The sequence below is a fragment of the Eimeria acervulina genome, genomic scaffold (assembly GCF_000499425.1).
Source record: "Eimeria acervulina Houghton genomic scaffold, Eah_scaff4, whole genome shotgun sequence".
Taxonomy (NCBI): Eukaryota; Apicomplexa; class Conoidasida; order Eucoccidiorida; family Eimeriidae; genus Eimeria; species Eimeria acervulina.
In genome coordinates, this window is record NW_013549835.1 from 107,659 (window position 1) to 132,052 (window position 24,394).

Consider the following 24,394-nt stretch of genomic DNA (forward strand, 5'->3'; position numbering starts at 1 on the left):
AGGTCTTCGCAAACCCGTCATTGGACGCACGTAATTCCCCTTGCAACTGGGTCAAAAGAGGCAAATATAATAATAAGGAGTCAGAAAGAATAGTAACCCGCATCAGGTCAAGATGGATCCAGCTTCCTGGACCGGGTTGGTGAGGAAGGTGTACACTACAGCACAGGACATATGCCGGGAACGTGGAGCTCCACAAATCGACCCGCTTCACCTCTTAGCTGCACTCCTACAAGATCCGCAGCAGCTCCCTACCCAGGCGCTGCGGAGGGTCGGTGCTGACCTGCCACTTCTTCATGAACAAGTAGATCTCGAAATTTCGAAGTTCCCAGCACAGAATCCCCCACCGGAATACATAGGGCCCAACCATGCATGCACAGCTGTGTTTCGCCAGGCGAAAACCATTCAGACTGAGATGAGTAAGCCCCAATACCACTAAGGCGAGTATACTTCCGCTTCTGCGCACTCGTCGCCACGGGGCCTGCCCTTGATTTGTGCAATGCCATTCACGCGACTCAGCCACAGCGTGTTCTGGTCTCTGCCGACCTCTTTTCTATCCACTATTCCCCCAGTTGGAGCATCTTTATACAAGCAAAACGGCTGGGGGAGGTGAATTTGTTGTGGTGATTTGTCATGCAGAGGACACTCACCTAGCGGTTGACCATTTGCTGTTGGCGGTATGTGAAAACCGCACGGTCAAGCATGCTCTTCAGGCAGCTGGCTGCGATTTCAAGAAGTTGAAGGAAGTTTGCATGAAAATTCGCGCCGGAGCGCGAGTGACAGGCGAAGGGGCGGACCAGAACTTCGATGCGCTAACGAAATATGGAATAGACTTCACTGACTTAGCAGAGCAGGGGAAGCTGGATCCTGTGATTGGTAGAGATGAGGAAATCAGAAGGGTCATTCGCATTCTTTGCAGGAGAACAAAGAACAATCCTGTCCTAATTGGCGAGCCAGGTGAGCAGCGGTCTCCTCCGTACAGTGGTAGGGTTAGCTTCATCCATCCAGTAACGCAGCAAACGTGCGGTGAATTCAGGCTAAGTGTCTAATGATCAGGTGTGGGGAAGTCCGCAATTGTGGAGGGGCTGGCCAGACGCGTTGTCGAGGGTGATGTGCCGTCCTCACTGCGGTGCCGAGTGATATCGCTTGACTTGGGAGCTCTCATTTCTGGAGCTAAGTACCGCGGGGAGTTCGAGGAGCGCCTTAAAGCAGTATTGATGGAGGTAAAGAATGCAGAGGGTTCGGTTATTCTCTTCATTGATGAAATTCACATGGTCATGGGGGCCGGCAAGACAGACGGAGCCATGGATGCTGCAAATCTTTTAAAGCCAATGCTCGCAAGGTACCTCTTCCCCGCAGTGCTTGGCATGGCCCTTCACCGACAGCTGCACACCATCTTGGCCTAGACTGTAGTGGCATATGGATACTAGGTGACGGGCCGATAACAGCAGCATCGGCGTTGTCCTGGCGGGGGTGCACAAGCTGTTTTGTGCGTCACCAAGCTTTTTAGTGTGTACCAGTTGCGTCACTTCGAAAGTGAATTTGTGCATCACCCTGGTACTGACAATGAACACAGCTAAATTACGGGAGGCTTCAAGGTTTTATGTGCTTTCTTCCTAGAGGGGAGCTTCGTTGCATTGGGGCAACGACTCTCGATGAATACCGAAAGCACGTGGAGAAGGACGCTGCTTTTGAGAGACGCTTTCAGCAGGTGCATGTTCATGAGCCATCTGTCTCGGCAACTATTTCTATTCTTAGAGGCTTGAAAGATCGCTATGCTGCACATCACGGCGTGCGAATATTGGACAGTGCCCTTGTAGAGGCGGCTCAGCTGGCGGTGAGCAGGCACGGTAAAATACCCGTTAATGTCGGGAGTCAAGCGGTATTTCGGATTTTTTGCCTCACCAACAGCACCGCGTGCAAGACTTGGAAGTACTGCGTCAAGACGTGGGATTTGATATATTTCGTCGGTGCGCCTTATCTGGAAAACTCAGGTTTGTAGCTGTTGTTGCTTTCTGGTGCTGTGCGCGCCCTGAATTGCTTACGCAGGACCGGTACATTACATCCAGGTTTCTACCTGATAAGGCCATAGATCTCATGGACGAGGCTTGTGCCATCGCTCGCGTCCAGGTTGACAGCAAGCCGGAAATTATGGATCGCCTGGAACGACTTATATTCCAGCTAGGTACGCTTTTTTTGTTGTTCAACTGTGCTGCGCAACTTGGACCTAAGCTACGCTTCAGGGGAAATTCTCGCCGTAGTCTCTTCCCCGTTGCATATCTCACGTATTATCCTGTGGAACATCTGACCTTTGCTTTGACACCAGACGGTTGATGTGGAGCAGCAGCTTGTGCTTCCCCACATGTGCTTCTCTTCAGAGGTTGAGGCGACAGCCTTGTCAAAAGAAAGCGATGCTGCGTCTCAAGAGCGCCTCACAGAGGTCCGACAAGAGATTGCAAAACACAGGGAAACACTGAAACCTCTTCAGCTCCAGTACACCCGCGAAAAAGAAACGCTTGATGAGTTGCGGCAGCTTGCTTTGAAAGAGGACGAGTTGAAAGCAAAGATTGAAAAGGCTGAGAGGCTCGGTCAAATGGACCTCGTGGCAGAGCTGCGGTATGACGCACTTCCTGGACTCCAGAAACGTCTGATGGAGTTGCGCAAGGTGCAGGAGACGTATGAGAAAACGCACAAGCCTTTGTTAACAGAGGTGCGGTATGCTCCCTGTCGTGCAATGCATTTTCTAGTAGGAAACGCATGGCGTAGAATCGTGGATGCCAGATGCGCGTCATAGAATAGCAGTTCAGTATGGAGTTTTGCAGTGTGTTCCCTACAGCTGCACCTGTATGAACAGGGACTGAAATGGCCTCGACCTGACAGACTTTGTCTTCTCACTCTTCTCACTGTGGCGCAGGTAGTTGGTCCGGAGCAGATAGCTGACGTTGTGCATCGCTGGACGAATATTCCCGTGCAGAAGTTGACGCAGACAGAAAAGGAGAGACTGCTACGCCTCAAAGAAAAGCTGTCACAGCGTGTCGTTGGCCAGCTTCCAGCTGTAATCGCAGTGTCTGAGTCCATATTGAGATCAGCTGCCGGCCTCGCCAGGCGCAATAAACCCATCGGAAGTTTCCTTTTCCTGGGCCCGGTGCGTTATGTGAAACTTAGCTGAATTTGCCCGGAGCCCCACTACTAATGAAGCCATTTCTCGGTTGGCTTGTTAGTCCTTTCATTCCCTCTTCCCCGCCAAAGACCCCAACAACGATGAGCCTGCGTCGGCGTTGATGCGACTATTCTCGTGCCGATTTAATGTTGTTTTTCTTCGCAACAGACCGGCGTCGGGAAGACAGAGTTATGCAAAGCTGTGGCTGAAGAGTTATTCGACACAAAGGAACGAATTGTGCGACTGGATATGTCAGAGTACATGGAAGCTCATTCTGTTGCCAGACTTATTGGGGCGCCACCGGGGTACGTTGGCCACGAAGAAGGCGGGCAACTTACAGAGGCAGTCAGGCGCAATCCCTACTCAGTGGTGCTACTGGATGAAGTGGAGAAGGCTCATCATCAAGTAAGGTGCAGCAATTGTGGCAAAAGTGGAATAACCTACCAGCCGCTTCATATTGAGGCACAGAATGCAATGGATCCCAGAGGGCGGAGCACTCCCCGTACAATGCACAACTACGCCTCCCCTGCAAACTTGGTAAATGTCGTTGTTTGTGCTCCTTTAAATCTCGCTTTAAAGGTATTTGCGGCATTGCCTCAGGTGTGGAATGTACTCCTCCAAGTGCTTGACGAAGGGCGCCTCACTGACTCTCAAGGTCGCACTGTTGACTTCTCAAATTGCTTGCTCATCTTGACCTCCAACATTGGTGCCCATCATCTCCTGGCAGCATCGGAAAAATGCTCCATAGCTGGTAGGGAGCCATCTGCTTTAGACGAATCACGTTGTACAATAGGCATTTAGTAAGGTTTTTCGTTTATTGGTACCGTTTAGGATTGCATTATGCAGAATCAGTCCCTAAAAGACTTTAAGTGGGGACGCCAGCATAGAAACTATGGACCTGCAAGGTTCCAGTTTTTGCCTCAACAATCTAGGTGTGTCGTAAGCTTGCGCAGGGAGCTTTACTTGGCTGTTATTGCCTGACAGTAGTAGCATAAATCTCAAGAAGACCACGTTTTGTGTGAATTACAGGCCCGGAAAAAGCAGAGGCGATCTTCGCTGAAGCTTTTGCAAAAGTGATGAAGGAAGTGCGGCAATTGTTCAGACCGGAACTGCTCAATCGCCTGGACGACATTGTTGCCTTCAAAGCGCTGAGCGATAGCGATCTCAAAGCGGTAAAACCTACAGGACCAGACTTTCTCACGACATGCATTATCCCAACCCAATGGCATCTAAAGTTCGCTCCTTGAGGCCTGAAAAGTCGTCGGCGAATATGCGTGTATAACTGCGCATGCGCATACTAACACCAGCTAACATGATGGCAATTCATGGACGTTAGCCCTTTATTGACCGTACACCGCATCTATTGTTCGTGTGTCTTCCCTTCATAATATTCTTTATCTTTTCACATGCGACGAGCTCACGCTTATGCAGGTGATGCGGCTTCAAGTCGAGGAAGTTCGGCACCGCCTTCGCGAGAAGCGCATTGACTTGCAACTGACCGACAGGGCGTTGGAACATGCTCTAGAAGAAGCGTTTGATCCAGCATTTGGGGCTCGACCCCTCAAGCGATACCTCGAGAAGCACATCGTTTCTGAACTCTCCGTCATGCTGCTCAGCGGTTCGAATCAATTCACGCAGCATGCGTGGTCATTCTTGTCTTTTTGCTTTTCCTACTCCCCCGTATTCCTTTGTGATAATGAAGCATAAGGAACGCAGAACCACTGCATAGGAGCAGTTAAAATTCTTGTGCATGTTGTTACAAAGTGCAGTGCATGGGTTTCGAAAATCGCGGAATTCGTCGCAGTCATTCAGGCGAAAATATAATCCTACCCCGTCCACGCCTGACGGGGTGTTGCCAAACATGTTTGAATGGGCTTCGATGACGTTAATTTCGTTTTAACTTCACTTCCCCTTGGATATGCGGGCGTTATTTTGCGAATGGCTCAGGGAACTTGGGGCCAGATCATGAAGCCATAGCCGACTGGAGTGACGAAGAAAACAAGTGGAAGTGGCGTATCACCCGCCTGCATGCAACAGAGGGGGAGGGACAAAACGAGATGGAGACAGACGCTTTCGGAGACGGGCTAGCCCGGTCAATTTCGCAAAGCAGTCGCACAAGCTCGTATACGGGGCGGTCCGAGGCAATGCATGCGGCGAATACAAAACGATTCAGGTACTAAAATCTGTAACATCTTCGATCTTTTCGGAATCCTCGTCTGGCGCAGCGCATCAGTCACTTCAGGAGCACATACGCTTAAGAGACTTGCCGCCTCTACTGGCAACGCAGCTTCTTTCACAGGGTCCTGTTGATGACAGAGAAACGCTGCATTTGTGCATTTCTGTGCGCATCTATTGTAACGGCCTTGTAGTACGGGTCAGCCGGCAACCTCAGTGGCCGCTGCAGCTAAGTTCCATTGGACGTTTTTAGCGCGAACTGTACTCAGCGTCAGGCAATTAAGGCTCAGGTCGTAGATAGCTCTATGGTTGCGTGCTCTACGCACTAGGTATGATTCTTGCGGAGGTCCGTGAGTGACTCTATGGCCGTTTCCGTCACTTTGTACTGCCAATGCATGCAGCAGAGGCTGCTGACCCTGCTGTTACGTGTAGGGGGGCCGAACTCTTGAATTCAGCTCCCGTGTCAATGCAGCCCGCGCGAAGCCAGCGGACAACGAAGCACGGAGAACACTGAGGAAGCATATGGTGGAGTGCGTCTGTAGTCAAACAGAAGCATTTACTGAAACGTCGTCAATTTCGAGTTCCCTGTACACTTACGTGCAACAGTTAACACGTCGCAGTCCGACTCTGCAACTCCAGGCTCCGGTGCACAGTGCGACCGGGCAGACTAGATGAGATGTCAGACGCAAGCGTGCTCATAGCAGAAGCGAAGCAAGCGCATCTATTTGCCCTGCTCGGTGACTAAGACACAAAAGTTCTGCAAAGAGCTCAATACCTACATACCAACCAACTACTCTACGCTGCAGTGTGCCGCATGCTCTACTGCGCCATGTTTGTTTTCCTTCATCTTCAAAGCGAAAGTACCACGCATCTCCCATGTTTACTCACAGGATGTGTTCATTTTGTCACCGCTTAATTGCGTAAGTGCCTTAAAAAGAAATGGCAGTTCTATAGTGGAGATCTGAATTTAAAGCTGTATCCCGTTCGAACATTGCATAGTAATGTCTGACTAGACTCGGCACTAGTGATGAATTGCTCCAAACACAACCACCACAACCGCTCTGTTGCCGTGGAGAATGGAAAGGCTCTTGCCTCTCCTGACGAGGCGCAGCTAGCTACCATGCAACTCAGACAATCGGGAGGAACTGAATGCCAACCACCTGCGAGCAGCAGTAGCCGCACACAGTAGGGAAAAAAGACAATCATTCTCACAAGCCTGCATCTCTACAGAATGGATCAACTAATTCACGAAGAAACATCCAGCAAAGGTACAGTGATGCAAGACCATGGGTAGCTCACTCTGGCGCCAAGCTCCGAAACCTCGCAAACTCTACACAACCCTCCTTGCAGACGTTGCTGGGCAACTGCCCCGCAGAAACCGCAGCGAACGACAGGGGTGCCGGGGTTCAGCCGCGTCAGCGTTGACGTGCAGAGCAACATATTTTCTGTGCAAACAGCAAACAAAAGAAGTGCCAAGCTCCCTGCTTCTCCTGTATTCAATCACCCCTTTGCACTGCGCAGGTGGTATCAACATCCATGTCAACCGGGATTTCTCATATACGACGTAAACGTTTTGATGGGCGGCACCGGATGGTTGCCCGCTCTGCGGTTGTTTTGCAGCGAATTCTTGTGCATAGTTCCTTATGCTCACCTGCTTCTCCAGGTTCATAATTTATGTTAATGGCGTCGGTTCCTTTCTGCTCGCAAAGCAGCAGGACTTTCTTTGCCTTTGCCAGCTCTTCTGGTGCGCCTTTTAAATCCGAGTACGTTCCCGAAAGCAGTCGGCGAGCAAACTGCAAAAAAAGCAACCTCCAAAATCACACTACGCATTCAACAAGAACGGAGGCAAAACCCGCGATTATGTACTCCCTGTGGTCCCGAAATCAAGAGGCACGTGTCCTAATGGAGGGTGCGGACGTACGGATGCAGCAGTGATGAAATTCTGCGCTTTCCATGCTACACTCATCGCTCTACGGAGGACGAGGAAGGAGTGTGACGGTTGCAAGCGGCAGCAGCTAAAATACGCGACGAGCTCTAGGTCTGCATGTAACAGAATGCGAAACTCCAAGGCATATGCCACAAGCATATGGACGATCCCGGGACGTTGATTCCTTGCTTACCAAAGCAGGGGAGGCACGGACATCCATGCATCTGTCGGCGCACGTAGATTTAGAACAACTCTCAATGCAAAAGTCAACATCAGCGTCAGATATATTTGTGCAGGATATGCAAAAGGTTGGCATACTGCGCTGTGCGTCAGATTCCGCCAGGGCCAGACGTTCTGTCTCCAGTTTCATGCCGGTAATGTACGTCCTACAGATGTCCACCATCTCTAGTAACTGAACCGGCAGCAGCAGACAGAAAGACGTAAATTTAGCACACGTCGCGGATGGAATGGGAGACTATGAAAAACAGGCAAAGCGCGCAACGATGCGAGAACGGCATTGGCGACTACCTAGCCTCGACTGCATGAAGGGCGGTTAGCACGAGTATATCCAGTAATGATTAAATACTGTATTGTTCACCTGTTGCTCCTCTTCTTGATTTTCCGCCACTGCTAGTGCAAGGGTAATGAGGGCCTTTCGAAATGCAGCGAGAGCCTCGGCGAACTTGCCCCCTACACGCCGACAAGTAAAGGGTTTCTATAGATACGAACGAGTACGGCTCCATTGACGAGCTTACACCGGGAACGGATACGAAGCATGTGGACGTACCAGTAACCAGTTTGTGGGCCTCTCTGACTTGCGAAAGCATATAAGCACTGTTAATCAAGCGGGGGGGCGCTGCCGTCTTGAAGGGTTGCCCTCGTGTAAAGGGGAGATGCAGGGGCGGAGCAAAGGAGTGACCCTTCAGCTGAATCCAGCTAGCTTCGTAGATCTTTTGGAACACAGCCTCAAATGGAGCAACACGCAGAAGGCCAAGACGACGCCTCAGCATCTGGATGGCTCCCGTGAAGTCTCCTGCAGTCGAACCGTAAGCGGAAAAACCCCGCCGTCGATGTGTAACCCGATATCTACGCAGAATGCCTTTGACCTGCTTGTAGAGATTGTTGCAACAAAAATAGTCGCTTGATAAACCTCAATGGTAGACAGTAACAGGGGGAAATTTACACACAAATTAGGCTAGCAAACAAACCAAGATCAATTCCTCTGGAACACTGTAAGCCAACCAATACGACAGGAACAGGAATCAAGCTTGCAAGCAGGCCAGACAATCAACCATGCTTTTGTGAGAGCACTACCTGCTACAACAAGATCCGATGGAATGGCTTTCTGCCTCCAAGCGGCTGTGGGATCCGTTCCAGGTGTATCTGCATGAAGCTCCCCTGCTTTCCCGTTGAGGATCCCATGGAAATTCCCCGCTCCGCCAGCACCGGAAACAGCTGGCTCATCATCTACCCCGATATCAATCGCGTCCTTCCATTCCCCTTCTGCCGCTGCGCCAACAGAAGCAAAGTCTTCCAGTTCATCGCTGCCAACCCCCGCGGCCTCCCCCCAATCCCCTGCCGTCCCAGCGGCCCTTCCTGCAGGTATCATGTCCGTCTCATTCCTATCCATGCCTGCGCAGGCCACGGCGAAAACATACCATGCACCAGTTACCTGTTTTGCATGTCTGAGGCTCTTCACAATGCACGCTGTTCCTCTGGCAAACCTCAAATGCATTGTTTTCACTCGCCACTCCCTAGTTTCCACCTACAAGCAACAGAGCTGCTTGTAGATGGAAGTTCTAGCAGTATCGACCACAGAGCCGAGCCTGTTGGTGGATACGGCAAACGATTCCAAGAAAGTAGAATTTACCCTTGTGCAGCATCAGTTGAGCCGTCTCAGGATCCATTTCATCAACAGCACGCAGTGCGGCAGCAAAAGGAGACAATTCTCCTGAAACTGCAGGCTTCCACGTGGCAGCCTCTCCCGGCCCAAATCTGTAAACAACACAAGCAAGGTGCATATCCTAGAGAGAACCTGCCCCTTAGGAAGCCAAATTAGACTCGGTTCAACACCTACCCTACACTTCGCCGGTAGGCGCGTACGCCTTTGCAGGCAAAAATAGCAGCATTCACACGGACGCATAAACAAACTGGAAATGCACGCGTGAATAAAGATCTTTCACGCATTCACAAAAAGAACATTGGCGTCCCCGTGATCTTTGCAGCTCACCTCATGAGGGGTAAGGGGGGAAAGAGCGCTACGGGTGTCTTGGGTAGGAACTCCTCAACGTCCTTCTCATCTACGGAACCCCTCAGTTGTTCAGCCAGCTCCTGCAGGCCGTGCACTTTCGCGCAAAGATATGCTAGCCCTGGATGCTGCGCTTCCATGAAAACATCTACTCGCTCTTCTGCGTCTCCCAGCAGCAAGGCTTGGTGCTGCCGTAACAGTGGCTCCCGCAGCAACTTGGACACATGCAACATCTTCTTTAGTTTGGCGCGATCCCCGAGAAGCAAATACAAAAACGACAGCTTTTCAAACGCCTTAAGCTTCTGGAGGCAAATTTCCGCAAGCCCGAAGTGCCCCTCTTGCATTGCTGCATCCGCCAGCAGCCGCCATCCAGCCTAAACCCAAAGCAGATCAAAGTCACGTATTGGCTCCGCATGCGCATTTCCGCGAAACAAGGGTGCAGAGGGTTAGACTGGGAGAGGGCATGCGAGTCGAGATCATCAACGTTGTGCAAACACGCAAACCAATGATGCAGTTGTGAACGTATGTAGTGCAGCGTATCAGGAGCACCACAAAAGCCCACAAGTCACAGCGAACGGAAAGCACTGAAATCCCTGAATGTGCGCGCGCACGGAGCAAAGAGGGAGGTTTATGGCAATGGAAAGGGGAGAATTCACCTTGTCATTCAAAGCTTTAGCGGCTTCAAATGCCTCATCCATCCGACCAACCTCCAAAGACATCAAAAACTTCGACTTGCAGTCAGACAGAAACTCGAGAGCGATCTGCGCCCACCCGAACACGAGGGAAACAATACAGGCATTCACTAAAAGGCCACTAAAGCAGCATTCACCGCACCCGGGGACGAAAGTCCAGAAAAGCAGCATTCATAGCAGCAGCCACACCAGACAGCTGCGACAGCAGGATCAAGTGCCAGAGCACGCAAAGCAGCACTGTCCACAGAATGGAAGAGAGCAGTGCCGCACCAATGAGGACAGCAGTGAGATACACGAAAGCAACAAGATAGCCACGGCAACAGCAGCAGCACCAACAAGAGAATCACAGCAATATCCGCGGTACCAATGCGTGCTCACTTCAGAGTATCCTTTCTCCTTCAAGTAGCCGATGAGTGCATTACCACAGAGGTTGCCATAACGGACAAGGAGGGCAACCTGAGGCGATACGGAGAAGACATAACGTCCAAGGGTTGTTCTGGAACCAAAGCCCTATTCTTCCGATCGATGCCGCCAAGATGAACATGAAAGAGACATGAGAGTCGCAAAAGCATGCAAACGCCGCTTCCTGAGCCCCTCCTCACCCTCATGTAGTCTCGGCGGCTTAACGCCACTCTAAACAGATAGTCATTGCACGCCAACGCTCTGCAATGCAGTTGTGCGCGTCGGTCTAAGTATAGAAGCTGCTGCTGCACCACCCTGCAACCACAGCGCCGACGCACAAGAAAACCAAACACCTGAGCCGTCATCTTGAGGTCGCAGCATTGCATGCCATTCCTGTTCTGGTCAATACGAAATCGTGCTGGTGACAAGGTCTCAGTGGCTCATTGTCTCCCGTGTCCAGAAAGCGTATGTCGTTCCCAGAATACCGACTGGCAGGGGCAAGGAACAGTGGAAAAGCCTGGCTCACGAAACTATATATATGGACTCCGACAGGCTATATACGATGCCCCTGTCTCCGTTGGTCATACAGAACTTCACGTGGGACAGAGTAGAGTAAATGAAACCTCCTGCGCCGAGCCAAACACCACAGACCGCACACACGCAGCAGCACGCCATCCGTAGAAATTGAGTCACTTCATTTCACCCTGCACTCAAATCGCAATAAAGGGAAACAGGGCACCAGAAGGCAACCAAGCAAGCAAAGCCTGCCCATGGGGGAACGTCTGAGGTTACAGCAAAAGGGCTGTTTTTCAGTCTCGCGACGTTATAGGGGTAGAGTTGCACCGTGTGCTGGCTGACCAAACTCGGGGTCCCAAACTCCCCCTTTAACACGAATGTTCTCGTGGAGGGAGGCTAGGATCTTAAAGGCTGGTTCGGGAGCCTCCACTCCCTTTTCTGTGGCTCCAATTGGCAAGGCAGACAGGGCCGCAAAGTTTGCGCGCAACAATACTACAGAATGTTTTGACGTCAGCGCCAAATGTTGCATGTCAGGCGCCCACGTCACGGTCCTCACAGGACCCCCAATGTTCAGCGCTAACGGGGGAGACAGACGACGAGCCGGGATGTCATAAAGGTACATCTGCAATGCGCCAATGACAGGATAGAACCCAGAGGGAATCACCACCATGGATCAGCTGCCGTAGTTGAGTTGACAGCTCAAGAAAAGCAACAAGCAGCAACAAGGCGGCGTGCGCGGCACAGCCTCTGCTGCAGCAAAAAGTGCAGCCAGTAGGAGCAGCAGCAGCTGTTGCTCTAGTCATCCACCGCGTAGTTGAAGTGCAATAACAAGAGCGAACCCATGTGGCTCTTTTTCGCACGTGCTCGCCCGCAGCCCGCCTGGTTGCAAGAAGGCCTGCACCGCTTAGCCGTGGCTGCCTCCCTGCCTCTCTTACCTTGTCCTCACCCAGAAGGATGAGTCTGTTCGGTCCAGCAAAGAAGATCCTATCGGTGGTGATCGGCAAGGGTTCAATGCGGCCGGCGTCTGCCGTGGCATGCGCTGCGTGAGAAGACGCTGAAGGAGCCGTCAGAACCCGAAGGCAGCTGCCGTTGGGAGCGCTCTCCAGGATGGCCAACTTGTTACGAGCGATGAAGGCGAACGACAAGCCCGTCCCCTAAGAAGCGCAAACCCAACCTCCACTAGGAGCCTGACTCCCTAACCATTTCTAGGCCGAATACCGCATGAAGTGCATGATACGCTACGAAGGAAGCGCCGGAGAGAGGCGAATGCGCAGCATCCGAAGCCGGCACAAGCCACAAACGGTGCGCATACACAAAAGCGACGCCCACTCCAAATATACATCACACGCGCAACAGCAGAACCAAACGCAAAACGAACAGCTTTACTGATGCTTAGAGACTGGCGAGTAGATGTGCGCAAGCCGGGCTGGGCTTCACGCCCGCTTTCCCGGAATCGCACTACATACAAACAGGAACCACACACGTCCCGAATTCTTATTCGTAAGCAGCCCCTCATTTCACAAGTAAGCGATCAAATTCATGTTGCTTCTTGTCAAATCTTAACGCGACAAACGGGGTTCCCTGGCGGCTCACTTGTGCAACTTGTGATAGACAACCGGCTGCGGGGGGGCCCCGGACGTCTGTACGAGGCCCACAAAGGAAATCGTAGGAAAGGCTATCGCCCTCTGTCTGCAGCAGCCAAGAGACAGCCAACCCACAAAGCAGCAAGGCATTCACTCCGCAGATGGGTGATATCCCTAGTTACAGTGATTTGTATATGGACTCGAATATACAACGACGACTCGAGAGAGACCGGCGACGACGTACATACACTACGACGGCGTTCACTTCTCCCGTGTTGAGCGGGTTCACGAGGAGCTGCTTGGGGCCATTAGCAAGGGCGTTCGGCGGCCTCCTAACTTCTGTGAGCATGACCTCGAGCTGCTGTTGCTGTTGCGGTTGGTGTAGCAGCGCCGCGGTGTCTATCCAGCAGAGTCTCCGCTCAGCTACGTACAGAAGCTCATGCCCCGTCCACATGCAAGAGGGTGGTCTCTCAGTTGTCAGCTTGAAAACCACCATCCCTCCGTCGTGCCCTGCAGCGATGGCTCCGGAAGTTGGGTGCGCAGCCAACACCCAGAAACGGTCCATGTCTCGCCTAAACGTATGGAGGCAGGTGCGCCGAGATACGTCCCATACTCTTATGGTTCTGTCTTCAGAGTCTGAAATAAGTAAGTCGCGATGCGGATGGAAAACCAAACAGGACACGTTATTGCTGTGCCCACGCAGCGTATCCACCTCCCAGGCCTTCACCGAGTTGTACCTGAAGATGCATCCAAGAGCCCAAACCGGGCAGTATAGTCCACCAAACGCCAGGCCACTAGGCTAAACGGCAGCATTGCAACTGCTTGTAGGCGTCGAGTAGACAGTGCATCTCCCCCAAACAATGATCAAAAAGGGAATGGCACACAGGCAACGCAACCCCGAACAATGCGCCCTCTCCCCCTTGACATTCCCCATCTGCTCGCTTTTTTTCTCACTCTTCTGTCTATCTCCCTAAACCTACCGCCACAGTTTAATCAGTTTGTCGTCAGCTGCCGAAGCGATGAGCGGCATGGAGGGGTGGAAGGTAGCCCAGTTGGCACCCCTCTCATGGCCCTCCAGAACGAGCTTGCAAATGGCATCTGTAGCAGCAAATATATCTCCGTGAGCGCTGCTTCTGCTGCCGCTGCGCCCCACAGCCCCCGCAACCCCTCCGGAGCGCTCTCGAAGCCCTGACGTATCCCACAGCCGCAGCGTCTGGTCGAGAGAGGCAGAAACTACCAGGTCTTCTGTTGGGTGGAAACGAGCGCACATGACGTAGTGCGTGTGCCCCGTCAAGACAGCCAAGCACACGCGCGACTGCCAGTTCCATATCCGCACTGAGAGCAACAGCGTAGAGCACAAAGACCAGATCGCATTTCTTGCCAGCATGTCAGGAACACGGGCGCAAGGCTCACACAGACGTGCCCCAAGATCACTCCAAATACAATTGCCCCTGCGCGCTCCTGTCTCACGATGAAGAAGCACTAGAGTAGGACGGAGAGCACGTCCACATCGCGGGGCAAGCACTCAAAAGCGTAGACAAGTGCACGCCCATACGAACGCAAGAGACAGAAAGGAGTGGCGAGCACAAGTTGACATGATCGGTTGATGCTAGTACATTTAGACAGAAACACTGCAACGCTGTGTGGTTCATTGAGACTGGATTTCCTGCGTAAAACTCCATGAGCCTACACTTCGCCTACGAACAAACACTCTTCTTCGGGGATCATACGCCATGCGGAATGTGCTAAATATCCAAGGGAGCGACGCACCGGTTTGATCGTCCGAGGCGGACAGAATCCAAGGGTAAACATCATGGAAGAATGTAGTGCGGATATAGTCTAAATGGCCAGTGAAGGTGTATATACACTTGCGCTGTACCAAATTCCACAGTTTTATTTGGTAGTCATCGCCTCCGCTCACAAAGAGAGGCTGAGAAGAATGGAAATCGACGCCGCGGACAGGCCCTGAAACCAACATGAGGTGACGCAGGATGCACACTACAGAGAAACGAGGTAAAGCAGCATCACCACTCTGGCCTACTTAACCTACTCTGTAACTACTCTCAAGAAGCTATTGGGGGAGCGGACCATAGGCGCGCTCTCAAGGGGCCACAGTACAGGCGGGCGTAGAAGAACCGGAAAGCGTGTACAGTCATAAGTAGCGCACAATACACCCAAAGAACCAACAAATACTGCCACACGACACAGGGCCACAAGTGCACATGGACCAAATGCCTTAGTGAATAGGCACAGCGGTGCCTGTTGCGCTGAGCTGTGGACGCGGGCGGCTCTTAAAGACTGGAAAGTCCAACAGGGGGACTTTGTCTTCGAGCATATCACGCAGAGCAGCACTTGTCATTTCAGTGGCATCATATTTCAACAGACTTTCGCAAGATACGTGGGGTTTCGACTGCCACTGCGACTGTATGTGCTTCTCTCGCAACACGCTGGCAATACATTCGACTACTTCTGTTTGTTTCTACAGCCGAGGGAGGTATAAATGCTCATGCAGCTCTGTGGTGCGTGGTTTCGGTTTGTTGCTGGCGCTTACGCGCTGCGTACCTTCGTGTTCCTCGAAGCGGTCCACCAAGGAGCCCACGCGGTAGTCCCACAGCTGAATAGCCCCATTGTGCAGCGCCGTGAGGCACCACTGAAGGGTCGGGTGGAAGGCGACGCCTTTCACCCGGCTGCTTTTCGTCTCACACTTCATGAGCATGCACGCCATTGTCGGAAGTGGGAGGCGGGAGGCCGTCGAGAGGGGACAGTGCAGAGAAAGAGACACATAAGAGGACCTTCACAGATGATGCAGCTGAGACAAACGATAGCTAGATATCATGCTCAGCACACGCGGAAACAGGGCCGAGAGAAGGGCATAGGAGGGGCGAAGTAGTAGTGGCGGGCAGTGCAATAGGCCTGGAACTCAGAGGAAAAGTCAAATGGAACAAAAGAAACATAAGTTGAAGCAGAAACGAACTCAACTACTTAAATATATAGCAACATGGCTGTGCCTAATACGAACAAGACACAGGTGGCAGTGTTTGGGGCTGGACGAGCCCGTGTGCATAGCGCGGCAACGCGCTTGGAAGAGAAGTTCAGTCCAAAGTTACTTGATATATCGCGCCCCACTTTAACACTCCAGTTTAAATTATTGCCTGCCCTTTTTAGTGAGGTCATATTTTATGTTTCAGTAGAGCCTGCACTTACGACGCTGTCGGCGCCGAGTCGAAGTAGCAGTCCGCTTGCTGTAAGAGCGGCTACCGGTCAAGATGATCGTATGGAAAGCCCCTATTACTGCATTTTCACTCATATTTGATGTGGTGAAGCACCAGACTGCCTCCTTAGGAGCATGCTAGACGTGAACGAGGGGGATGGCAGAGTAGTGGAGGACGCCAGAAGGCATAGCACTTGACCGTGCAGCACCTGGTGTGCGACTTCAACGCATAGAAGCACCATATGGAGCAGCGGAGTCAAATACTGTCAAGACTAGTAGGCATTGCAGTTCCGTAGCGAGGGTCCTTAAGCGTAGCCAAGGGCCCTAGCGATCTGCAATGCAGACTTCGGAGTAGTCCTCAAAAAGTAGTTTTATCCTCTCCTCCGGTATCCAGGCGTCCTGCGCACAGTGTGTAAGCACCAGGTACCTTTGAGGAGAGGTGGCGGCCTGTCATGCGTTGCAACACTGCGTGATGCAACCAGTGATGTCAGGTAACCACACGCACTGCTGTAGCGAAGCGCCCTTTGATGTATACATTAGCGCTGCGGACAATAGTTAAACATTGGCTTGACCCTCGGTGGCCAGTCATGAACGTAGTAGGAGAAACACGTGCCAGCTTTCGACAGAAGACACTCCAGACTTGAAGCCCAAGCCAAAGCACCGTCAGTTGAACAAAGATAGTCAGTCTGACGGCATTGCAGAGGGAAGAAGTAGTATTTCACTGCAACAAGTAAGGTATTTTCAGCTGTGTGCCAAGCATCCAAGCTGAAAAGCCGAGTTGCAGGACCCAACTAAGTAGACGAACAGTGTGACTTCAGCGGGAGTTTTCTGCCTTGGCCCCTAATTGGCAAAGGCTGCAAGGGAACCAAAAAGTTAGGAATGACGCCCCCAAAAGCACATGGCGTCGCTGCCTGTGGCAGGTGTCCTGAGCAAAGAGGAGAATAGTTTAGAGGATGAGGGGGCGCTGAGGTGCAGCATGGGCTGCTGCAACGTCTGGCACGAGGCACGGCAGGGATACAAGCAATCAATGGATGCACAAACGGGTTAAACAATTGCCCAACGCACACTTGGGCTCCAGTAGCGAACGTGCACAAGTTACGAGGCATCCATCCATGCCTGACGGAACCCTTTACAGAGACCATCATGCGTAGATACATAAAGTGTTCAGTGTGAGTTCATGTGTCTGCGACGTAAGGATATAGAGTTAGCATTGGGCAGGGGCAGCCCACTTGACAGTAAAGTGACCTGTTGTGAAGAACACCATGACTACAAATGCTCATTAGTCCATTCTATTCATAGCATATTGCAAGCCAAATGAAACCATGAGCCGTGTGAAAAAGCGAACGTTTCCTAGGATTCATCTGAGCATATGGCTTAAGGTACTGAACGCAGCACGAACCACCGCAGCAGTGTCTCCTGCAGGTTCGAAGTTCTCACCCGTCCTTCACTGCAGCAAAGTTGTTCAAACGCAGGCAACATGAGCTGCTTTCAGATGCAGCCGTTCTCGCTAATCCTAGAGGTTATTGTAGAGAAGGATTCATATGCCGAACCCTTTCGAGCACCTATTGTAGAAAAAAGCCGAGCGGCTTTCTAGCCCAAAAAAAAATGTACAAGTAAAAGCTGTAAATGCAGAGCTTCATGGCACGACCGATAATGAGAATATTTCCAATACAGAAAACAGCGAAATGAGCGCGTAGGCCAACAAATAATTCACGCAGTCATGCAACCATTCTGAGTTCGTCCTGCACACAACTTTAATAGAATAAGTCCCTGATACGTCCCAACCGCAAGTAACTACTCTTCGTCTGAATTGAAAATGAGGTGTTGGTTTGCCGCCTTGTGTTTGGACAGCCCAATTCGTGTTGGCTGGTTTTTTGTGTCCTTGGCAGCAGCTGACGAATCTCTTGGGGTCTTATGCTGCGGTTGCTTTTGTGTTGGATGTTGGGTCCCATTGCTGCGCCCCGTATCTCTAGGTGCGTTGTGTTGCTTGCAACTTTTGTCTGGGGGAAACTGCTTCGGTCCAGACGAGTGGCTCTTGTTCCAGCTGCTGTTGCCGTTGCCTCTGCTGTTGTGCGTGCTGTGCAAAGGCTTCATGCCACCACTCTCGCGCTCAGCCCCTTTCTTTTGCAGTGTTGCAGCCGCCCCCTTTCCAGGTTGCCTGCTGTCGCGGGGCCCGGCCGTGTGTTTTGCATGCGGTTTATTATTTCCACGTCTTTGTTCTGTTTTATTTCCTGTTTGTTCACTTTCCTCGTCAGAAAGGGTATGGGCTTCCTCGAACGGATCTGCACCAGCAGCAGCTGGGTCCTCCGCCGCTTCTGGCGCATCCACAAACATGTCATCTCCTCCTAGTCGCATCAAGACACACACGAATCTAGATTCGAGCTCGTGACACTAATATATAGATTTACATAGTAAAGTATTGTAGTGGTGGAACTCAAAGTTAGGGATGCCTGAATTCTCCCCCGGTCACAGCATCCTAACAGCAAATGAAATGGAGGTTAATGCCTTAGTAAGAAATGATGCTACACGAAACTTAGCTCCCCACTATTATCGCAGTTGCATTGACATAATGGGGTTATCATGTGAATGGACAAACACGGCAGATCCTCACAGCCCCCATGGCAGAGAAGGCGGCACCATGCCTTTAGAAGAACAGGATAGCAAGCGCTATTAACACAAAGACGACCAGGAACAAAAAATGCAGGGACACTCGGGGATCCCTGACAACAGACAACAATGAAGTGGCGAAGGGGCGAACACGCAGATGCAGCAGTACACAGAAATGCGGGAAGGCAAACAAATAAAGAAATAAAGATAGAGAGATACAGAGAGGCAGACAAAGAGTGATGCAAACTGAGTATATATGGATTTAAAAGAGCAGTTTGGACACAGGTGAAGATGCAAGCACTCTGCTGCATACCTCCGTCCTCATCATTATTTGCTTCGTTGCCTTTCCTGCTGTCTATCAGCTGAGACAATTACATCGCACACATCGCCCGGCAAGGGATTTGGGCAAAGCTGTGAATCACAAACGCCAGTGCAGCGTAGCACTTGGCCTCCAGTGTTCCAGCCTCAAGGCCTACAATAAATGCTACGGAACGTCAGCAGCAAAAGATACCAGCATCAGAAAAACAAACACAAAACAACAAAACGACAAAAAAACGAAAGCAAACGGGGAAAAAACAATTATCAAAATGAACAGCAAACAAACAACAGAACGAACAACATAACGAACAACAACGCACGGCCAACGACAGCAAGGCCAACACCACCAATAACAAGGACAAAAACAACAACAGGAGAGTTGTTCCGTTTCAGGGTGTTTGATCCTTTGTGTAGCTGTGAAGCAGCTAGGCCACCATGATCGCTGACCAGCTGGAGAATGCGAAGGCGCATAGCCTGCCGCTTTTTCTGGCTTTCTTCTGTGTCTTGTGCTGCAGCAACATAACCAAGACAGACTGCCATGAAGACAGCGAATATCTAAATGTGGTGCTGCGAGCTATACCCGAGTTGTGGCTTGTGTTTCGTACTTCGACGAGGAGAGTGGAAGGGGCACCGAAGGAGAACGACCGTACAAACATCAAGCAGTAAGTCACGAGTAGAGAGTTGCAAAGGTGTGTAGCTAGTGTTTACGAGACGCACCGGGAAAGAGAGCGATGTAAGGCTCATCCGCCGGGTACAGCTGCATGTTGCGTTCCAAGCAAAACCCCAGAAGCGAGATTTCGTAGAGGCAAACGGGCTATCCTAACAAATCCCCGGACGGCCCACCAAAAGCCAGCAAACAGCCTAGCGCTGCTGCTGTTGCTGCTGCTGTTATTGTTGCTCCATGGGTGCAAAAAAAGCCTAACTGACGTTCTAATATAACCCACGGTCTCCTAGACTTACGCGTATATAGTTTAAGTCGTCCAAGTGAAGCCGCAACTTTCGTTGAGCCTCCGCTATGCGCTCCCCTAGAGCCTCCCCATTTCCTGCTGCAGCAGATGACACCGAGCCATTGCCAGCAGCGGCAGAAGCAGAATCCATGTTTTCCTGTTGTTGTGACATCAACTCGAGTAGCTCCTTCCGCGTTTGCTGCAATCGGCGTTGCACCTTTTTCAACTCTGCACAGGAAGGACAGGGAGGAGCGGGATGCAAAAAGCCCTAATGAGCCGATGCAGGTGGAGTTGTGTAAGCATTTATGTACACCGTAGATAAATCTTCGAGAGACAGACTGCGCACGCTGCGCAACAGCGGCTTTGCTTTCGATGAGCTGGGATGGAGAAGCAAGCATGTGACACTTGCTGCAACGCAGAAAGAATACCACTTGCCATTCAACTATGTGGCGCACCCACTGCACCGCTGACAACCATCACAATGATGCATACCATAAAACTTGAGCTTAGAATAGAGAGTCTTCTTGGCCTTTATGAACTTTTGTCGTTTCAAATCCTTCACCCGCTGCCGGTGCCGCTGCTCCAGAGCCTCCGCATCCGCGAGCATCCGCGCCTGTACGTCTTCTGGCAGCTGCAGAATAAGAATAAACACCGGGAGAAGGCCGCCCAAACGAGCACGGCGAAGATGCACACAGATGTATTCATCTAGATGCATATGTACATATCATATGTAATGTATACATAGATAAATAGGTGATATACAGAGATATACACATGTTAATGGATAAGAATATGAATATATATATACATATCTACATATATATACATTTATATTCGCCAAAGAACGCATATACTAGTAGAGCATTGGAGGAACTCACATCCTTCCGGTGCTCCAGCAGCCGCCGCAAGCTCCGGGCCTTTTGCCCACAACTAACCATGCGTTTTCTCCCCTCATGTTCTACAGTGTGGTCTTTCTTTTTGTTGAGGTTCTTTTCAACTACTTTCCGCATCTGTTTCTCCTCCCTTGCCTTTGCCATTTTGAAGCGGACAGCAGTTCAATTTCGATCTTAAAGGGTGCAGCCCTAGAGTTTTATACTCCGTATATGGAAGATGGTTGCGTCATAGCGATTCTGATTCTCTCATAGGACGTTTTTGTGCCCTTTAGAGTCAGAGAAGGGCACAGAAGTTTCAGCGTCCTCCATGCTGTGAGGATAACGGCTTTGGCCTGCTGTGAAGCTCCGTACGTGTGAGCCCGTTGAACGACGCAAAAAGAACAAAAAAACGGACACTAAAAAAGCATCTGCTAGACTGGCCCACCTTGACCTGGAGCCTCGCTGTGGAGGCGGGGCCCCCAACCTGAGATCTAGTATATTTGTTGACTCTTTAAGGTAGTCTTAATGCACTTTGGTAAGGGTTAGACAATGTATTTCAGCAACTGATATTATGACATCAGCATTAATTCGAGCAAAGCGGGTGAAAACAGGCTTCAGTATTTCGCCGTCGTCTGTCAAGGGAAGGAGGACCCATACAGAGAGGGACCCAATCAGTCTCTGTCTGGCAACGCGCTGCAAAGGAAGCTGCGACATGAGCAGTTGGTATTTCTGAAATGTTCCATGATAGATCTCTTTATCATTTTAAACTGGAAGACTTTTGGCTCATTGGCTTCAACTTCCTCTCTAATCTATGGCGCCCCAACCTCAAGGCGTGCAGGCAGACGGCCACGCCATAGAGCAGACTTAGAGCAGAACGTATTGATCTTCTCCGTCCTTACAGTGTGGTGATTTCCTCATTAGCCTACTTTCTAATTTGAGCGTTGGATTTAAGGCCGAGCCTTTATCTATTTCAGAATGGGGGGCAACAAAGACGAGGATAATGATCCCACACCCGGGTATGTTTACAAGTTTCCGCAGCCCACAGACTTTCCGAAGGTGCAGGAAATGGCGATTAAGGATTGCAGTCTGCTACTGGCGACTTCCAGCCTGTTTCGAAGGGAACTGTTCGCAAGAGCCGCCATTCCCTTCGGGGCTTTTTCGGCCCCGTTCGATGAGGACGACGTTCAAGAATGGCTGGAGGTAAAGCACCCTCAACTGGGTGTAGATTCCCGCACATTACTCATAGCTCATATGAAGGCCGACGCGGCTGTGCATGCGCTTCGAGTGCCGGACACGCAGCATCTGCAGCAGCTGCGGCTGCAGAACCAAATGCTGAACATCCCAGCGGCGGAGCGGCTGCCTCTGTTGCAAAGAGCAGAAGCCGTGGCGCGGAGAAACGGACGAGCCGCCGCAGCGGTCGCACAGCTGGCGTCTTTTTCGAAGTCTTGTATGGCAGTGGAGGCAGCGGACGGCCGGGCGCCTGTGCTGGTGGCGGTGGATACAGGTATAGAGTTCGGCGGACGCGTGCGGTTCAAGCCTAAGGACAAGGAAGAAGCTGCACGCTTTCTGAAGAGCTACTCTGACTCAGATGAGCCCATAGTTGTAACTACAAGCTTTGTTCTAGTGGATCTCGTCAGCGAACTGGAACGCCCTCCGTGGAACCCCAACGCACCTGTTCCAGCGAAGCAACAATTTCCCCACAAATGCAAAGCTTGCAACCGATTTCAGCGTTCGCAGCCCACAGACGATCCAAACCCATGCACATGTCCTTTGACCGTTGTTCATGCAGCAGACATCTTGCTAGATCCAGGGGGTCCTTCAGGCTATCATTTTCATACCCGCGAGATGCTAAGCGTTAAGTCTGAGGTTAAGTTCAACAAAATGAATGACGAAGTCCGGCAACGCATCCTAGATGAAGGCGAAGTAATGTACTCGGCAGGAGCTGTTCTAGTTGAAAGGGGTGAAATGGCCAAATATCTCAAATCCATCTCGGGATGCCCCCACAACGTCATTGGCGTGCCCTTATCTCGAGTGGAAAGTTACCTCTCTCTGCTCATTGGAAGAATGGAGAACCGCTAAATGCTCCGTATCTGGAAGTACAACATTCTCCGTCGGGGGGAGCCAAAAAGGCTTTTCAGGCCTTCCCTAAACGTTCCAGCGGTAGCACAGTGCCAATGAAGGCGTTTCAGGACTTCACTAAACGCTTCAGCGGCAGCACACGTATTCGTGTATTCTTTAATTTGCACTATGCACTCAACCAGCGCGTTCTGCACGCCTCGCCGGTGCAGGCAGGGTTGGATAATGAAGGAATAAGGCATTTAAGGCTCTCTTTTCCCTTTGGCGGTTTCTAAGATATTGTTTGCAAGGTAAGAAAGATCGTTTGCTGCTCATCAGTGGGCCGGTGCATAACATGTTGACGATGCGCTTCCTATGAGCAGACTTTTCCTCTGTCCAAGAACTGCGAAAAGCCGCACAACGGTGTTACCCAAACTGGTTGCACTAGGACACACTAAGCTCCTTACATTTCAACGAGTCTACGAGCTTTTTAGATGGCAGGCAGAAGTAGTTGAATATTCGGAAGTCACACCCAGAGAGGCGCACAGAGTCAAGACGAGCGCGAGCGGCACCAGAAGCTGGATTTGGCGTATGGTAGTCATAAGTATTGTCCACGCAGCTCAAACCGTATCCAAAAGAGCATCTGCAGCGTCCTAGTGATCGTTCATCAGCAAGCACGAAGCGCTGAGGGGAAACAGCTGTACAGTCAAATCGAGCGGGAACGGAAGTGGCCAGCTCGTATAAACAGAACGACAGTGCGAGTTCTAGTGACAGACTTCTCATCAAGAGGCCAACTAATCTATTTGAAAAGTCTCGCGGAAAATTGCCTTCAGACTCTGGCTGTAGTGCAAACCTACTGCAATACGAAGACAGCTAAAAGGTGCACTGGTATAGTGTGCTCGTAGTCACGGAGGAACTGCTGCGATTACGGATACCTTAACGCACTCAAATGCGTTTGGAATAAAAAGGTTTCCAAAGTCGGGGGAGGACAAGCTGAGGCGAGTGAAATGTATTGTCAACAAAAGGGGCGGGATGAAAACAATAGAGCGCGTGCCTACACCCTACACCCTGACCCCCTTATACTTATTTCCCTGACATTCTGGATGGTACTTCTATGAGTCTTCATCAGACCCACGTGTACATGCATCTCGTCAGTTCCGTGCAGATCACCGCTCTACGCAACTTCTCTCCGCGATATCATCTTCACTCTCCCTCGCATCCATCCCCCCATGACACTCAGGTGTAGCGACACAACCAGCTGTTGCTGAAGAGGCAGCCGCTGCAACGTCACGTTCACCCGCGAGCCCTCAATGCGCCCACATCTCCATCAACCCTCTCCAAGCTACCACCCTCTACCCTGGGGAGGGACGCAGTCGCCGAGACCGACATTGCATACATTCATACCCCTTCACTTCTTAGCTCAGGTGCATCTATGGCTGGTCGCGTTGTTCAAGCGCAACACACGTACAGACAGGCAAAACAGCACATGCTGAAACACACAGGCAGGCAGATGCACCTATTTCAATTATACTTTGTAGTAGTTCAAAAAGGGCACGCCATCTGCTATTGGCTTCCTTCTTCGACTCCTCTTATGGACTAGAGCCTCCCAATGCCAACACAGACCCTACCCCCCTTTTTCGCATGGGCGTGATTCAACAACCCCATACATCTCACGATAATACAT

General features: G+C 51.2%; 4 protein-coding genes across 4 annotated transcripts; 2 read left to right on the plus strand and 2 right to left on the minus strand.

Annotated features, from left to right (window-relative positions):
• Positions 1–112: 112 nt before the first annotated feature.
• Positions 113–5,337, plus strand: EAH_00001280 (hypothetical protein; the record flags this gene model as incomplete). The annotated part of the gene is made up of 12 exons (XM_013395623.1): positions 113–416; positions 637–954; positions 1,135–1,339; positions 1,618–1,834; positions 2,047–2,182; positions 2,376–2,707; positions 2,912–3,142; positions 3,326–3,562; positions 3,758–3,908; positions 4,187–4,329; positions 4,589–4,775; positions 5,105–5,337. The coding sequence occupies 12 exons, from the start codon at positions 113–115 to the stop codon at positions 5,335–5,337; spliced, it is 2,694 nt and encodes an 897-aa protein (XP_013251077.1).
• Positions 5,338–6,459: 1,122 nt separating this feature from the next.
• Positions 6,460–15,425, minus strand: EAH_00001290 (coatomer alpha subunit, putative; the record flags this gene model as incomplete). The annotated part of the gene is made up of 20 exons (XM_013395624.1): positions 6,460–6,492; positions 6,632–6,777; positions 6,984–7,125; positions 7,453–7,671; positions 7,858–7,949; positions 8,047–8,292; positions 8,574–8,891; positions 9,130–9,254; positions 9,490–9,881; positions 10,164–10,268; positions 10,578–10,655; positions 10,802–10,916; positions 11,128–11,227; positions 11,460–11,739; positions 12,053–12,271; positions 12,711–12,806; positions 12,945–13,437; positions 13,681–14,035; positions 14,471–14,665; positions 15,263–15,425. The coding sequence occupies 20 exons, from the start codon at positions 15,423–15,425 to the stop codon at positions 6,460–6,462; spliced, it is 3,912 nt and encodes a 1,303-aa protein (XP_013251078.1).
• Positions 15,426–18,889: 3,464 nt separating this feature from the next.
• On the minus strand, positions 18,890–20,820 carry EAH_00001300 (hypothetical protein, conserved; the record flags this gene model as incomplete). The annotated part of the gene is made up of 5 exons (XM_013395625.1): positions 18,890–18,929; positions 19,284–19,369; positions 19,797–20,011; positions 20,276–20,414; positions 20,719–20,820. 5 exons carry the CDS (start codon positions 20,818–20,820, stop codon positions 18,890–18,892), a joined length of 582 nt encoding a protein of 193 aa, XP_013251079.1.
• An 810-nt stretch (positions 20,821–21,630) lies between these two features.
• On the plus strand, positions 21,631–22,734 carry EAH_00001310 (Maf-like protein, putative; the record flags this gene model as incomplete). The annotated part of the gene is made up of 1 exon (XM_013395626.1): positions 21,631–22,734. One exon carries the CDS (start codon positions 21,631–21,633, stop codon positions 22,732–22,734), a length of 1,104 nt encoding a protein of 367 aa, XP_013251080.1.
• Between the last annotated feature and the right edge of the window lie 1,660 nt (positions 22,735–24,394).